General features: G+C 35.7%; 1 protein-coding gene across 1 annotated transcript in view; it reads right to left on the bottom strand.

Moving 5' to 3' along the window:
• Positions 1-18,294, bottom strand: part of grin2da (glutamate receptor, ionotropic, N-methyl D-aspartate 2D, a) — a 66,627-nt gene that overhangs the window by 12,368 nt on the left and 35,965 nt on the right. The window contains exons 5-11 of the mRNA XM_067361650.1: positions 12,842-12,956; positions 11,393-11,598; positions 9,733-9,901; positions 9,279-9,432; positions 4,236-4,361; positions 3,774-4,003; positions 724-884 (exon numbers count right to left, since the gene is read on the bottom strand). Of these exons, the coding sequence (XP_067217751.1) occupies positions 724-884; positions 3,774-4,003; positions 4,236-4,361; positions 9,279-9,432; positions 9,733-9,901; positions 11,393-11,598; positions 12,842-12,956 (1,161 nt within the window). The remainder of the gene's footprint in view (positions 1-723; positions 885-3,773; positions 4,004-4,235; positions 4,362-9,278; positions 9,433-9,732; positions 9,902-11,392; positions 11,599-12,841; positions 12,957-18,294) is intronic.

Here is an 18,294-nt window from a genome sequence, read left to right as displayed (position 1 = left end):
AAAAGTTACTTTGCTGAAGAAAAAACAACAACCTTACCTTAAACTTTTGAACGATAGTGTAAATAGTTACTGCACCCTTATAACAAATTGCTTGTGATGTTCCTTACTTGTAAGTCACTTTGGATAAAAGTGTCTGCTACATGAATAAATGTAAAATATAAATAAATGAAATGAAAATGTAAATAAAATAAATGAAGTTTGACTGGACTAAGCGAGAGATATCAAATCCATGCTCGCCCTGCAAGAACTGTAACAAATCAAGTTAAATAAGTTTCATCCTGAGGTGATAGCAATGCCTACTGAATGTTTGGTCCTTCCAGTGACATAGCACCAAGGATGAAAGTCAATCTTCACACTCTCCTTCGAAATGGAGACGAAAAGCGACAGCCAACAAAATAATTAACGCCTCTGTTGTGATCCATCATGTCACCCATATCCGTCAATTACTTGTGAGCACATCTGTTTTGCCCCACTGCTTAAAAGAACATCTTGATCCGTTGTGGTCTGATTTAGGGCCAGGATTAAAGCTTGAGTTTGGCAGATTTTTCATTTGCCAAGCTGGCCATGTAAAATGCTTCATTATAGATACATTTTATGCATATAGATTAACTTATAGATTCTTCCACAAATGTGTACAACTTTGAACCTGGCTCACCATATCAGATTTTAGAGTCATTAGTATAATTTTTATATTGTCTTTATCAGTGGTCGCCAATCACTCACCCGGTTTTAAGGTTGTCGATGGCCTCTTCCACTCCTCTCTGATTGTTACGCACCATGTACTGATGCATGCTGGGGTAATTGCTCCGTATATTCTCCTCTGTACTCCCGTTTGGGACAGTGCCGAATCGTAAGGGAGGATACTGCTCTGTGGGATGTTGAAACTGAAAACAAAAGTGGGAGATACTTCATTAGGTTTCTGAAATATGAGAATACAGTTTAGGCCTCTGAATTTCCGTTAATTAATCATTTGGCTAACTATGATGGGAAACCCAAGGGGGCGGGGGAGATGCTCTAACGGGGGTTTAAAAGAATGAAAATCGAATCATTGTTTCATAGGCCGATGATTTATTTGCATAATTTGTCCCTAACTCCTCCACACAAACAAACGTCTGGTTCATCTTCAAGTGAGACCAGTTTAAAAAGATTAATAGTGTTTGACCATATTACAGTGATGTCAGTTATTGTTATAAATCACAATTTCAGCTTATACTAAAATTGGACGCACCAATATTAAAATTGTGACTCAATAATTTTAATTTTAAGGCTTAGCAACCAGTGTTAAACTATTTAAAAATGTTTTAATTAAACAAGGCGGAAGTAAAATAAAATATAAATTATAAATGACAAAATTAAACTTAAAGGATTAGTTCACTTTCAAATAAAAATTTCCTGATAATTTACTCACCCCCATGTCATCCAAGATGTCCATGTCCTTCTCTCTTCAGTCGAAAAGAAATTAAGGTTTTTGATGAAAACATTCCAGGATTTTTCTCCATATAGTGGACTTCAATGGCCTCCAAATGGTTAAAGGTCAAAAAAAATTAGTTTCATTGCAGCTTCAAAGCGTTCTACACGATCCCAGATGAGGAATAAGGGTCTTATCTAGAGAAACCATTGCTCAAAAATGGTCAAAGTTTGAACTAATTGTTATATACTTGCACTAGCATATTGTATATGACAATTTACTTCAAATTTTGACCTGTGGAGGGCAGTAATATACTTAGCAAGTGTAATACAATTACACTTGCTAAGTGTAATTGTATACAGTAATACACTTAGCTAGTTCAAGGTGAGCATTTATGGTTACAATGTATAAATTTATTATTTTTTTTTTAGAAAATGAGCAATGGTTTCTCTAGATAATGCCCTTATTTCTCATCTGGGATCGTGTAGAACGCTTTGAAGCTGCAATGAAACTGTAATTTTGACCTTGAACCGTTTGGAGGCCATTGAAGTCCACTATATGGAGAAAAATCCTGGAATGTTTTCATCAAAAACCTTAATTTCTTTTTGACCGAAGACAGAAACACATGGGGGTGAGTAAATTATCAGGCAATTTTAATCTGAAAGTGAACTAATCCTTTAAAGTAAACTTATTTCAGTTAGTTGCCAACTCAACAAGTACTAAAATGACTAAACTGAAAATATACATTTCACTTTAGTCATTTAATAAATTAATTAATAAATAAATAAATACTATAACAGTATATGAATAATACTAAAATAACACTGCTGATAACTGATAAATATTTGATTAATATCCTACATTGTTAAAACCAAACATTAATAACTAAAGAAAATATTTACTTGTAGTTGCTGCAAGTGAATTTATGCATCACAATATTAGGCATTACCATAATCTATTAATCCTTTGAACCTAAAACAATAATGCTTGTTGTATTCTACTCCGTGAGACCTTTCAAATGACATAACACATGACTATCTGAGCTGTATGATGTTTTTGACATATTACAGCACATAGTACTAAAAAAGTTTTTGATAAATGATGAAAACTTTTTTTTTTATTAGCAAACAACTCAGCACTACTAGGAGTTAATCAAATTGGCTACATGCATTGTAAAGCTCAGACTCTTAAAGGATTAGTTCACTTTAAAATGAAAATTAGCCCAAGCTTTACTCACCCTCAAGCCATTCTAGGTGTATATGACTTTCTTCTTTCTGATGAACACAATCAGAGAAATATTAATAAATATCCTGACGCATCCGAACTTTATAATGGCAGTGAACAGGGTTCATGATTATGAGCTGAAGAAAGTGCATCCATCCACATGCATCCATCATAAATGTGTACTCCACACGGCTCCGGTTAATAAAGTCCTTCTGAAGCGAATTGATGTGTTTGTGTAAAAAAAAAAAAAAAAAAAAAAATCCATATTTAACAAGTTATGAAGTAAAAAGACCGCCTTCCGCATTCAATGTACGAAGTAAGTGTAAACTCTTGCAGTTCAAAATGCTACGTCTTACGCTTTCCCTATTCAACTTATGGAAAAAGTGTAACAGACGCGACGCAGATTTAAACTTTCTTCTTAACTTGAATATGGAAGGTGGTCTGGCGGAAGCTAGATATTTAGAGGCATCAGGATATTTATTAATATATCTTAGATTGTGTTCATCAGAAAGACGAAAGTCATATATTCCTAAGATGGCTTGAGGGTGAGTTAAGCTTGGGCTAATTTTCATTTGAAAGTGAACTAATCCTTTAAGCTTTCAAATGACTCCTATCTTGTGTTGATCAAGGCAGTTGTTTTGAAAAATATTATGATTATTCTTTTCATAGGTAGGTGGCACCTGCGGGGGGTACACTCTATTTAAGAGGGAATACTCAGCATTGATAAGAGTTGATCAAAAAGGTTAGATGCGTTAAAACCCTGAGTTTGTAAGCTTTAAAATGATTCCTATTTTGTGTTACTCAATTGGATTATGAATTTTTGTGGGGGGGTTAAGGGATTAATATCCTTTAAGTATTTAATTAGTGCTATTCTTTGAATATTTAATCAGTGGTAAATGGTAATCTAAACTTTAAAACAGGCAGAAACAATTAAATATTCAATAGTGGCAGCTAAATTATGATGATTACAAATGATAAATAATTATACATTTAAAAACACCTCAATATAACAATTGTCTTATTTGCAAACAAGATTTATTACACAAATATAAAACATATCTAATCATACTTATTATTATTCAACGTAATAGCTAAAACAGGAAAATTTGTTACTAATTAAATAACTCCTATCACTGTCTACCTTCTTATCACTGAGGCCTGACACAGTGTCGATGTATTCTTCTTGGATCATGAAAGCAGCCAGGTTAGCAGTGTAGCTGGCTAGGAAGATGACAGCAAAGAAAGCCCAGACCAGCACCATTATCTTACTGGTGGTGCCTCTCGGGTTTTCCACCGGAACTGAGTTATTAAAAACCAGAGCCCATAGCAGCCAAATAGACTTCCCTATGGTGAACTTTGAACCTCCTGCCTCTGGGAGAAGAAAAACACAGGAAGGCCAAATGAGACATGTCTTGTTATGACATGCTGATAACAGGAAGTGTAAAGGGAGACAACAGTAAGACACATGAGGGAAGAAGATAGCTCGAGGTGAACTGTGGAACATGCTTACAATGATAATAACAATGTGTAAACAAGTAATTCATTGCTGATTGCGTTCAAGAAAGTGCCTAGAGCAAAACGTTAAAATATATAAACGACATACTCTTCCCGCTCTGTAAGCTTCGGTTATATCCAACAGGGCTGAAGAACTCGAATATGAAAACGGTCACAGCCACCACAGACAGGCACATGACGAACATCATCACCCACACAGCTGGGCTGTACGGCTCTACAATAGTGGAAAAAACAAAGAAACAAATGAATAGATGACATTCCAAACACATTACAGTTTTTTTTGGTTTGCTAAATGACAGTGGGCACAACTGGAGTCACATGTGCAAAACTCTAACTACAGTCTGCACAGCAGCAGTTCATGTGGACCAAACTCTAGTTCGTTTTTCATTGCTTGAACACAGTTTTCAAAACTCTACACACTTATCCCATGACTTTAACCACAACCTGCACAACACTGTGGATTTACAGCACTTTGTTCAAATGCTAACACACTGCTATCAAAACTGTGAACCACACATTCAAAACAGAATAGATTTCAGACTTGTGCCTTTCAAACATTGCAATTTCAGCTGAAAGGCTAAGCAGGTGTCTTTTTTTAGACTTGTTAGTGAACACACACACATATATATATATTTATGTAACTCATTACTGTAATTCCGTAAATTAATACAGACTATTGAAGCAAACTGCTAATTTTCATTTACCTTAAAGAATTATGTTCTAAACATTTAAATATATCATGTGAAAGAATGTCACTCTTTTCTTTGAAGAAAATATTACTTTGTATGAAGTCACTGAAATTGTTCAAACTGTAAAGATGAAAAGTTTGTATTTTCTGTGTTGGTGTTTGATGCTAGTGTTTTTACTCTCAGTGTGTTCTGAGTGACAGTGTGTGTTATCTCAGTGAGGGTTGTGCACAGTGTTTGGCTGCACTGAGCCTGTTTTGAGTCATGTGTTAACTGTTTAGCTCAGGTGACTGTTGGTAGTGCAGACTGTAGTTAGAGTTTTGCACATGTAGCTCCAGTTGTGCTCACTGTCGTTTAGCAATCGAAAAAAACTGTAAAGTGGTCATATCATATTTTCCTCAGAGCTCCATTTATAAAGTTAGCACATTTTTTTTTTTTATCTTGTGCCAAAAAGTCTATAGCAGGGGTTGGCACATGTGGATAATGACTGGCATGTGACAATAGCTAAAGAGATGTATGTATTTAAATTTAAATAAAGTCCCTCAAACTTGCAAGCGGACATACCACAACCTTTTGAGGTAATCATTCCTCATAGTCACACAGCTTGCTTTAAGTTAGGTGCTATAAATACTATTTAAGTGTGACATTTTAACTGACAATCCATTCGCGTCAATGAAGGGGCATTCTTCTGTGATTACCCCTCCGTGTGATCAATGTTTAGGAATAATAGCATATATCATATTTTGAAATTTTCAGCTATTTTTGTGGGGATCCTTCAGAATTAATTTGCAGAGCAGTAGGTGTTACACAAAACCAGGAACGACATAAGAGTTGATGAACTTTCTCACATATTACCGTTCTTCTTGTTTAGGAATAATAGTATATATCATATTTTCTCCTTTTTATCACACCAAAACTTCTAATCACCCAATTATGGAAGCTTGTTTCTGCCCTGGAATAAAAAATAAAAAAGGTCACTGTGACTGTCTATCTCACAATTCTTACTTTTTTCCCTCACAATTGCGAGTTTACATCTTGCAATTCTTACTTTTTTCTCAGAATTGCATGTTATAAAGTCAGAATTCCAAGTTATAAAGTCAAAATTGTGATATAAAGTTTCAATTGCGAGTTCTAAATTTAGAATTGCGAATTATAAGGTCAGAATTGCGTGATATAAAGCCACAACTGCATGTTATAAAGTCAGAATTGCGTGATACAAAGCCACAACTGCATGTTATAAAGTCAGAATTGCGTGATATGAAGTAGCAACTGCATGTTATAAAGTCAAAATTGTGTGATATAGTCTCATTTGCGAGTTCTAAAGACAGAATTGCATAATATAAAGTCACAATTGCGAGTTCTAAAGTCAGAATCGCATGATATAAAGTCGCAATTGCATGTTATAAAGTCAGAATTGCATGATAAAGTCAGAATTGCAAGTTATAAAGTCAAAATTGTGTGATATAAAGTCTCAGTTGCGAGTTCTAAACTTAGAATTGCGAGTTCTAAAGTCAGAATTGTGTGATATAAAGTCAGAATTGCAAGTTATAAAGTCAGAATTGTGATATAAAGTCGCAATTGCATGTTATAAAGTCAAAATTGTATGATATAAAGTCACAATTGCGAGTTATAAAGTCACAATTGCAAGTTATAAAGTCAAAATTGTGTGATATAAAGTCTCAGTTGCGAGTTCTAAAGTTAGAATTGCGAGTTCTAAAGTCAGAAGTGTGTGATATAAAGTCACAATTGTGAGTTCAAAAGTCAGAATTGCGTGATATAAAGTCTCAATTGCGAGTTCTAAAGTCAGAACTGTGTGATATAAAGTCGCAATTGCGAGTTATAAAGTAGAACTGCGTGATGTAAAGTCTCAATTGCGAGTTCTAAAGTCAGAATTGCGTGATATAAAGTCGCAATTGCGAGTTCTAAAGTCAGAATTGCGTGATATAATCGCAATTGCGAGTTCTAAAGTCAGAATTGCGTGATATAAAGTCGCAATTGCGAGTTCTAAAGTCAGAATTGCGTGATATAATCGCAATTGCGAGTTCTAAAGTCAGAATTGCGTGATATAAAGTCGCAATTGCGAGTTCTAAAGTCAGAATTGCGTGATATAATCGCAATTGCGAGTTCTAAAGTCAGAATTGCGTGATATAAAGTCGCAATTGCGAGTTATAAAGTAGGACTGCGTGATGTAAAGTCTCAATTGTGAGTTCTAAAGTCAGAAATGCGTGATATAAAGTCGCAATTGCGAGTTATAAAGTAGGACTGCGTGATATGTCTCAATTGCGAGTTCTAAAGTCAGAAATGCGTGATATAAAGTCTCAATTGCGAGTTCTAAAGTCAGAAATGCGTGATATAAAGTCTCAATTGCGAGTTCTAAAGTCAGAATTGCGTGATATAAAGTCGCAATTGCGAGTTCTAAAGTCAGAATTGCGTGATGTAAAGTAGCAATTGCATGTTATAAAGTCAGAATTGCGAGTTCTAAAGTCAGAATTGCGTGATGTAAAGTCTCAATTGCGAGTTCTAAAGTGAGAACTGCGTGATATAAAGTCTCAATTGCGAGTTCTAAAGTCAGAATTGCGTGATATAAAGTCTCAATTGCGAGTTCTAAAGTGAGAACTGCGTGATATAAAGTCTCAATTGTGAGTTCTAAAGTCAGAATTGCGCGATATAGTCGCAATTGCGAGTTATAAAGTCAGAATTGCGTGATGTAAAGTAGCAATTGCATGTTATAAAGTCAGAATTGCGCGATATAAAGTCGCAATTGCGAGTTATAAAGTCAGAATTGCATGATGTAAAGTAGCAATGCATGTTATAAAGTCAGAATTGCATTATATTAAGTCGCAATTGCGAGTTCTAAAGTCAGAATTGCTCGATATAAAGTCTCAATTGCGAGTTCTAAAGTCAGAACTGCGTGATATAAAGTCGCAATTGCGAGTTCTAAAGTCAGAATTGCGTGATATAAAGTCGCAATTGCGAGTTCTAAAGTCAGAACTGCGTGATATAAAGTCGCAATTGCGAGTTCTAAAGTCAGAATTGCGTGATATAAAGTCGCAATTGCGAGTTCTAAAGTCAGAACTGCGTGATATAAAGTCGCAATTGCGAGTTCTAAAGTCAGAATTGCGTGATGTAAAGTAGCAATTGTATGTTATAAAGTCAGAATTGCGTGATATAAAGTCTCAATTGCGAGTTCTAAAGTCAGAATTGCGTGATATAAAGTCTCAATTGCGAGTTCTAAAGTCAGAACTGCGTGATATAAAGTCGCAATTGCGAGTTCTAAAGTCAGAATTGCGTGATGTAAAGTAGCAATTGTATGTTATAAAGTCAGAATTGCGTGATATAAAGTCTCAATTGCGAGTTCTAAAGTCAGAATTGCGTGATGTAAAGTCTCAATTGCGAGTTCTAAAGTCAGAATTGCTCGATATAAAGTCTCAATTGCGAGTTCTAAAGTCAGAACTGCGTGATATAAAGTCGCAATTGCGAGTTCTAAAGTCAGAATTGCGTGATATAAAGTCGCAATTGCGAGTTCTAAAGTCAGAACTGCGTGATATAAAGTCTCAATTGCGAGTTCTAAAGTCAGAATTGCGTGATGTAAAGTAGCAATTGTATGTTATAAAGTCAGAATTGCGTGATATAAAGTCTCAATTGCGAGTTCTAAAGTCAGAATTGCGTGATATAAAGTCTCAATTGCGAGTTCTAAAGTCAGAATTGCGTGATATAAAGTCTCAATTGCGAGTTCTAAAGTCAGAATTGCGTGATATAAAGTCAGAATTGCGTGATATAAAGACGCAATTGCGAGTTATAAAGTCAGAATTGCAAGATATATAAACTCGCAAGTGTGAGAAAAAAAGTCAGAAATGTGAGATAAAAAGTCGCAATTATCTTTAAAATGTTTTTATTCCGTGGCTTCCATACCCAATTGATGTCAATGACATGTCAATGACATGTTGATGCATTTATCTGTATACATGAGTCATTTTTGCTGTTTAGATTTAATAAATGCTCTTTTTAAACTATGAAGGAAGTTTATAGTATGTTTTTAACTAAAAAAAAATCAAGGAAAATTTGACTCCTTATGCCAGCTTAACATTTAAAAAAATGTTCATTGTTAGGGAGAAGCCAAGTTGGTTTGCAAAATACAAGATTATTTAAAGATTTATAAACATCCGTTAAACACTCATTTGGCAGTGTGCATAAAAAGTTGAAAGACAACCAGCAAAAAATGTTTCATGTAAAAAAAAAAACAAAAAAAAAACAATAATTGTAAATCTACAACATTTAATATAAACATAATATAACACTAAATCCGAAGTAATATTAAGTCTGTGGCTCAACTGGTAGAGCACGATGTTGGCAAAACCAAGTTCAAGGGTTTGATTCCCAAGGAAACAGATACATGTCTGCCAAATGCCTGAATTTAATAATGATGATTCTTCCTACTTCCTTACCGAGGAAAGCAGATGGTGACACAGTGCCGTTGCTACGAGAGACCATGACACTGATGCCAGTCTCCACAAACGGAACAGAGAACTCCACAACCTCTGACCTCTCCTCATTAATAGTCAGGGAGCCGATCGCCATGTCGGCCCGCTTGGACACCACCTGGTGGGGAAAGAGGCTAATAACATTACGAACAGAGAAAGTGAATTAAAAAAGTGAATAGGTTTGTCAAGATACTGTAGTAACTAACTTTTATTATTTGAATGTTGCTTAGTTTGGACATTTAAAAAAGTTCAATTATATGTTTATAATTTATATTCAAGAACATTAGCGTGCATATTAAGCCTGATGCTTCATCAGTGACAATTCAAGAAAAAAAACCTTCTGCACCTGAATTCAGTGGACTTTGTGACAATAAAATCAAGATCAACAAATAGTCGAGAGATAAAATGAGGGCCTGACCTCCCCGACCATTCCATTCCACTCTCCATCTATGTTCTTTCCATGCCTGCCATTGGTCACCAGATAGAGGTCATAGGTGAAGCCCACTATTTTAGCCAGGCGCTTGAGAACATCAATACAGAAGCCTTTGCAGCAGTGCTTCATGGATTGAATGCCCTCAACAACCATGCTGTAATTGAAAAGAAGAAGAAGAGAAAGACATAGAAAAGGAAAAAGAAACAGAAAGGGGACAGTGACAAAAGAAAGATATAATGTAGAGAAACCAAGTAAAAGAAACTAAATGAACATCCCTGCTTAGAATTCAGTGCTTTGTCACCTAAGGCAAACACACATAATCTGGGGTCTATCAGCATAAAGCATAAGATTCTTAAATGAAATTGTCTGCTGTTTTATAAACCAGCACAGGAGTTGTGATCAAATAGAAAAAGATTATTATTTATCTAAATACTGTATGTCATATTTCACCCGAAAATATAATACAAAAAAATATTTAAATGTTTTTGAGATTTTAGCCTTTTGAGTAAAATATCTAAGTTATGTTGAAAAAAATGAAATCTGTTGAAATCTTAATTATGTCAGATAACACTTAAGCAAAACATGGTCAGGTCAAAGTGTCTGAATAATTTTTGGTTCCACTGTATGAAGAATTTTTGTGTATAATATGTCACAGTTTACTTTATTTTGCTATCCTCACTTACATAAATGAACTAAAGTGTCCTGCAGCCACTAGCAAAAATATATCAAAAATATAAAAAATGTCTGAATAATTTTTGGTTTGACTGTGTGTGTGTGTTTTTTATATATATATATATATATATATATATATATATATATATATATATATATATATATATATATATATATATATATATATATATATATATATATATATATATATATATATATATATATATATATTTATATATTATAATATATATATATATATATATATATATATATATATATATATATATATATATATATATATATATATATAATTTTTTTTCCTTTTTTTTTTTTTTTTTTTTTTTTTTACATGATATTTTCATAATTAAGCATATGTACCCCCACAGATTCTCAATACCGGAATGCAAAAAAGTCTTGTTCTCATTTCTGCAAAAAATGAGAACGAGACTTTTTTGCATTCCGGTATTGAGTATCTGGGGGTAAATAGGCTTAATTATAATGAAAATGTCATATAAAAAAATCTTAATGTTCCTAAACAAGGCTTCATTTCCTTCATGAAAAATTTAGTTGGCTAAACAAAATCATAATCTAATTAAAATCTAATTTCCAATACCTTTCTTTTAATTTTGAGGTGAAATATGATCTGGGCGTGCTTTTGACAGTTTTTGTGTGATTCACCCAGGCACTGTATATGCTAGACCAGGAAGAATTTGGAGAAATTCTCCATTTAAATAAGGTAAATGAAGTAAAGTGCTCTAACAAAGAACAATCATTGATCAACCTCTTCCATTTCTACGTGAATTTCTAATTTATTTAAATTCCATCAGTGCTAGTGACAGGACGGGGAATTAATGCCCCTGGGGTAATGTGAATGTAATTTGTAACATCTGCATATTCACTGCCACATTTGCTAAAGTGATAACCCCAAAGGTTTAACATTTCTAGTCTAGAAATCCACAGACTGAACCTTGACCTGGTGTTGAGTGGCAGACGGCATGGAACAGAGTCTCTGATGCAGGAGCCTGTTCCAGGATCAGCAGGCTCTACGATGACAAATGGCCTCTCCTCCAAAGTAACCACTCGCAAGTGCTGGGAATCATCAAGAGGTTTGAGGAAGGGGCCGTACCGGGACCAGGGCGGGTAACGCAGACGCAACACTCCATTCTCCCACCAACCTACCTACAGCAATAGCAAGATGCCATTAAAATGGTACAAACACGTTTCTGAGACCTCAGACAGATGCAAAATAATTCATAATGGTGCTTTGATGAAGTTAAATATGATTGGTGTTGGCAGGGCCTTTCTGTCTGTTTCCTATCTGGCATTCTTTAAATTGTTAGGGTAGTCCCGACTTTATGAAGTTAGATGCTTGAAGCTACAGAACATATAAAATGCCTGTCATCCTAGTGACAGCTATTTTACCTTTTAACACGTAAACCCAAATCTTTCAAAGTGACTGCAGCATGACACCTTTGTAAGTTCACATGATTCCCAATCTCAAGTGCAAACCATCTGTCAGTGAACATGGCAATTAAATGTAAAAAAAAAGACCTTTGTTCTATAGTATCTCAACAATGAAAGATTTACTGTTTCTACAGCTCCCTTGGTAGTTCTGAAACCAGCCTTTTCAAACTGTCAAAAAGTGCATGAATAACCAATACCAAAAACGTTCCTGCAAAAATCTATTATTTCCTATGACTTATTGACATCTGCCAGGAAAATGCTGTATGTGCAATCATTAGCAATTGCCACTCAATTGCATTCAAGTGCACTGGCCTGTAAACCATTTCGCTTTTGAGAGTAATTTAAAATAACTGATAAGTTATTGGAAAAACAGGAACATTGTGAATTATACAGTAAAACATAAATAAGCATATGAACTTTTTTTTTTTTTCACCATGAATTTAAAGTTTTTAATATGGGAGAGAGAGAAATTACAAACTCAGTGTACAGTAGGTTGATAATTTTTCTGCATGATATGTAGAAGTATATGTACTGAAAGTACTGAATATGAAAATTACTGGTCAGTACTGTCATGTACAAGGTATAAAATAATGTAATAAAACAATGATAATGATAGTTATGTTTATAAACATAATTTTCTCATTCTTTTTCAATGCTTTAAAAATTGCAGTTCCAATGAAAAAAAGCACCATAGTGACCTTGACTTACTTGATTTGCTTTGCTTTGCACAAAATGTATTGTAATATAATGTGAATGTGCATATATTTATTCTTTGATGTACTTCCGTCCCTTCTCTATGCGACATGGTTCATTTCAAATGCATTCTTCACATTTCAATTATATTGCATTTAAATGGCATGGCAAAATGTGAACTCACTTGGGAGCTGCATTTAAAACAGTTCAGTGATAACCATGAATATCTAAACACATTTAAGCATACTAATGGCTCCACCCCTACCTCCTCCCAGCCTCTTCCTGCAGTGTAGGAGATAACATCCAGGAGCGGATTTGCTAGATAACCGTCATTATTAAAGGAATAGTCCCGTCCAGATAGAGTTATGTTACTGAAGAACCTGCAGGAGGAGAAGAGGAAAAAAGAGAAGGGTGATAAAGGAGGAGTCTGAGTGAAAGTGATAAAGAGAAGGAGAGAGAGCAGTGAGAGATAAAGAGTGATAGATGGGAGTTCCATTAGTCACCTCTCCACTTGGGGTGGTGTGTGTGATTTGTGCTGAATGCTTATGGGACTCTAAAGCAAACCTTCTCTGCTGAACATTAAACAGAAATGACAACACTGAATCTCAATGAACATAAAAAAGAATTTGATTTACATAATGACGGAAAACTGAAGGTACAACTGCTTAACCAAATGAATGAATCAATTAATTAATACAGAGTAAAATAGTAACAAAAAAAAAAAGGTTACAAAACTAAAGGAAAAAAGTAAAGCTAAATGAATGAATGAATGGCTACAGTGAATAAATACATATATATATTAAAAGTAATGAAAAAAGTAACTAATTGCATTACTTTGCAAGTTTGCATAATATTGAATATTTGAATTTGATCGTCGATAGACAGATAGACGGATGGATAGTTGGATGGATGGATGGATGGATGGATAGACGGATGGATGGATGGATAGATGAATAGATGGATGGATAGACGAATAGATGGATGGATGGATGGATGGATGGATGGACGGACGGCAAGTTCAGCAGCATAGACATTAAAGTGAGATTAAATACATATAGTATATCTGTGTTATTTAAAATATCTAATTATTGCAGGTTTGCATAATATTCAGAGTTTGCATTTTACAGTTTTTATTCTTTGTGAGAAATACTAAAGAAGTTTTTTATCCAAGTGAGATGAGTAACATTTATTTTAGTCAACAACTACAATAACCATCATGTTCACACAGCGCACACAACGCCTCTGCACGGTACTCCCGATTTCTATCAACATGGAGTCAGGAGAGGTGTCAGTCAATAAATGGGAAAACTGAGTTACTTGCATTACTTATTTGAAAATGTAACTGAGACATTTTGTTGTAAATTTAAAAGTAATGCATCACTTTACTCATTATTTAAAAAAAAGTAATCTGATTACGTAACCGGTGTGCCTTGTAATGCGTTACCTCCAACAATTCCTAACTCTAATGGATTCATGGAATAAAATTATTGAAAAATGTATTCATACTAGGGCTGCCCACTAATAGTCGATTAACCGTTAATCGACAGGAAGAGGCTAAGTCGACCAAAATTTTATTAGTTGGTTAGTCACAGAAAAAAAAACCTCCACAGGAAGTGGCGAAGTCATGCAGTTTGTGACAGACAGGAAATCCAAAGTTAACCTATCATTCACCAAACTCAAATATGGATTATAGTTTGAAACATGTAAATAGTAGCAATTTTACATGGCCGCTCTCTGACGTTAACCAAGAAAAATGTGTGCTAATATCTGCCGCATTCAAGAGTTTGTGCGACGTGTGGAAGAGGAATAGTAGCACTCTTACTGCATGACAGTTAACTTAATAAAGAGGCACCGGTAAGATTACTTGCATTTAACTTAAAATACTCTGTCATTTTTGGTCATATATATAAGAGTAATATCATTCAAAACTGTAAAGGGTTGGGTTGGGGTGTAATGATTCTCGATGCATCGATTACAAATCCTGACGATGCATATGCATCGATCTTAAAACATGTTTTTTGAATCATGAATCGTTAATTTCAGTCAATAATCGATGTCAAACGCTAAGAATTGGATTAATCGGATTCGATAGCGATACAGTACTTTAAAATATATAAACATTAAATTACTACATGCGCAGATACGTGCTGCACTCTTTACTGCCTTTCACAGGATCGTGTTCTTGTCCACAGCTCACGTTGATACATTTTTGAGCAGCCCATGTTTGAGCTTTCCTCAGGACAGTTATTCACATGAGCAGATGTCTCTATCGAGACAGCAATAATCCTGAGACAAACCGATCAATAATCGATAGAGCTGCCAAGTGGTCACTACTGTTGAAATAAAACACTTTCATTGCGTGGGAACGTCACCATTATTTTCTAAAAAGATTAAATACTCAAGTTTTATGGAAATGGGTCATGCCATTGACATTACCTGAGCAGTTGAAGTAAAACCCCGCTTATTCAAGGGTGCGCATTTATTGCATGGAAGGAGCAAACACTTAATGTGAGTGTCTAAATAGTTCCAATGAATGATAAATGAAATGAAACATAATAATTTTACAGTGAATGTATGAAGGAAACTGCTGAAATAACTACATTAACAACACTGAAATAAGAGCGCGTGGTTTATCAATCAGATGCGTGTTACAGTTGTGATTGTCAGTATAGCAACAGTAGACGCCCAGCGCATTTTCTTTCAGAATCATTGTAAGAATCATTGCTCCGTATAAAGAGAACAAAGAGGGCTTTTTTTACTATTCCGTGAAAAAAAAGATAGTTTAGGATTAGTTGGGAAAGTGCACGATATTCTAGGGTAGTCTCTCCATGTAAGCGTATGTTTGATGTACCTGGAACATGGACAAAAGGTTGTTTCTTTTTTGGCCTTACCCTGACCCCCTGAAAGTTGCTGTGTAATTTGCACCCTGACTAAGACACATTGGGGGAAACATTTCAATAACCCTGTGAATGCATATAAAAATGCAGAATCGAATCGCATCGAATTTTAATGTGAATCGTATCGAATCGTTCTGAATTTGCAAAAATCGTTCTTGAATCGATTCAAACGCCTATGAATCGTGAATCGAAACGATTCACTGTTTACCCAAAGATTCACAGCCCTAGGTCAGGGTTGTGTACACTCACAATAAAAACGTTGTTCCTTGGAATGGGGTGCGCTTTCTGCCTTCTCGGTCTCTGTAAGCGCGTCAAAAAATAAACCAAAACTCAGGGTATACCTGCCTCACAGACATGAGAAATATAGCTATAGAAAGCTTGAAATGTCAAGTGATTTTCAACAAATTCAAGTGGAAAACAAATATTCTCAGATTATGTAATCTGTATAAAAAAAACGTGCATATAGATGTGTCCACTACTGCGGAGATGACAAGTCAGCATCTTCGACTTCATCTCTGTAGCCGAAAACACAAAAAACATTATCAATAAATTATTTAAATGTTTAGACCATCTCCTTGCTGTTTTTCACGACACATATCATTATCATTACTTTTGCCAGTGCACTGTGTCAAGCTTTATGTGTGCTTTTGAGCACTGATTAGGCCATGTATTATATAAAGGCTCATTATTCTGATTTATATGGCTTATTAATATACAAAAGCGATTAGTCAACTAATCGATTAAATGAAGTCGACTACAAAAATCTTTAGTTGAGGGAAGCCCTAATTTATACTTATTGCTATTTTTATGGAGACAAAATTGGATGGATGGATGTATGGATGTATGGATGGAAAAAACATGGGTAACAAAGGATAAACAGAGGAATGATCCCTTCACAGAGGAATGAATCGATGAATCTTAAAAAGAGGAACTCAGTGGATGGAGGATGAATGACATGCCCTAAAGCACTGCAGCCACAGCTCCGACTGCACTTTTATCACACTTCCAGATCAGCGGCAGGACATGGCAGTCATCTCGCCAGTGGCTTGTTTTCAATATTCAGTGTTTGGAGCTCTTAGAATGCTGCCGAGATGCTCTTGTTAGTCTCCATGACAACTAGGAGCATGAGAGTAGCACTGAAATTCTGGAACAGAGGGACGTGAAACGCGAACATCACAACAGAGTATCTTTCTCCCCTCCGCATGTGTAAACTACATCTCTCATCAAGCATTTGTCAGCAGTTTTCTTTTTACTGGTGACGCGGTAATGGCCAGAGAAAAAGACTCTTTCAACCAGCTCGTTTTTCTTTTTTTTTTATTTCAGCCCGTCATTGCACGGGACGCTCGGCTCGTTTTTATGAGACATGTCTCATAAGTCTTTCCACTTCTGTCTTTGGGAGAAATTGCATTTGATATCTAATCCATAATTTATGACAGGCTCTATATAAGAGATTATGTTCATTTCAAAGCGTTGGTCGCAATGACGGCTACGGCCCGCTTCTGGTTTAATGCCCCATTTAATAGAATGTGAGCGGTATTGCTTAGCCAAACTTCAATCCTCCGTCTTGAAATGGCACACTAAACACTTTTTGGAATACGGAATGAAGATTATGAATGACACTGCTCATTTTTCATGGCACATTTTTTTTCTCCATGCACACTCAGATCTGGCACAAGGGAATCATAATCGAGTTTACAAATCACTCTCAAACTTCTTCGATCAGTCACACACGATATCTGCTTTGGATCGGCAATTAAAGAAAACGTCCGATCCAGTGTAATTAATTTATCTCGCACTCATTTCGAGAGTCCAATGGAGAGCGTGGCAATCTTAACAACCTCGAGTCTGCGATGCCAGCACTCACACTTTCCTCGTTCCCTCGCTCTAGACCCCTGCAAGGTTGTCATAGCGACACAGCCATTGACATTACATGTGTTCCGCTAATGCCTTACATTGTGGGGTGAACAAACAACCTAAAGCACAGCACGTAGCGGAATACAGATGTCACTTGTGTCATCACAATGAAGACGAGAAAGAGAGAGGCAGGAAAAAGAGAGCGTGAGCCTGACACAAAATGGAAACGTAGCAGTGATGTACTGTCATACAGAATGTGAAATGAAAAAGCCTGGAGACACAAGGAAGAGGAAGCAGGGGGGGAAAGTGTGAGGCGCACGCATGCTAGGACAGGATAAGGAGAAATGTGGAATGTTTAAAAATCACAGGGGTGTTTAAACATCTGAAACATTTGAGGGGTTTTAATGTGTCCATTAAAGCGGCATTAGTATGGTGATGAGCAGAAGCACTGCCCTCTGCAGCTGTGTGTGTGTGTGTGTGTGTGTGTGTGTGTGTGTGTGTGTGTGTGTGTGTGTGTGTGTGTGTGTGTGTGTGTGTGTGTGTGTGTGTGTGTGTGTGTGTGTGTGTGTGTGTGTGTGTGTGTGTTTGAAAGAGAGAGTTTTCAAAGCAGTTTTAATGTGGCTGTATACATTGGCAATGTGGTTACCCTATGAGTGAAAGTCATAAAAGAGAGAGGCTATTCCAAAGCATAGTGAGACCTAGACAGGATTTTTTGGGATCATGGGCAGGTTCAAAAGTTAATTTTGAAAAGACCAAAAATGCTGTCTATGAAGGAATGTTCAAGCTTACCTGTGATGCCTAAAACTGCTTACTAGGCACATTTAAAGGGTTAGTTCACCCAAAAATCATGTCGTTCCACACCCGTAAGACCTTCGTTAATCTTCGGAACACAAATTAAGATATTTTATGATGAAATCCAATGGCTAAGTGAGGCCTCCATAGCCAGCAATAACATTTCCTCTCTCAA

This window comes from Chanodichthys erythropterus, chromosome 15, assembly GCF_024489055.1.
Source record: "Chanodichthys erythropterus isolate Z2021 chromosome 15, ASM2448905v1, whole genome shotgun sequence".
Taxonomy (NCBI): domain Eukaryota; kingdom Metazoa; phylum Chordata; class Actinopteri; order Cypriniformes; family Xenocyprididae; genus Chanodichthys; species Chanodichthys erythropterus.
The sequence above is the reverse complement of the archived record's forward strand: the minus strand, read 5'-3'. Positions and strand labels throughout refer to the sequence as shown.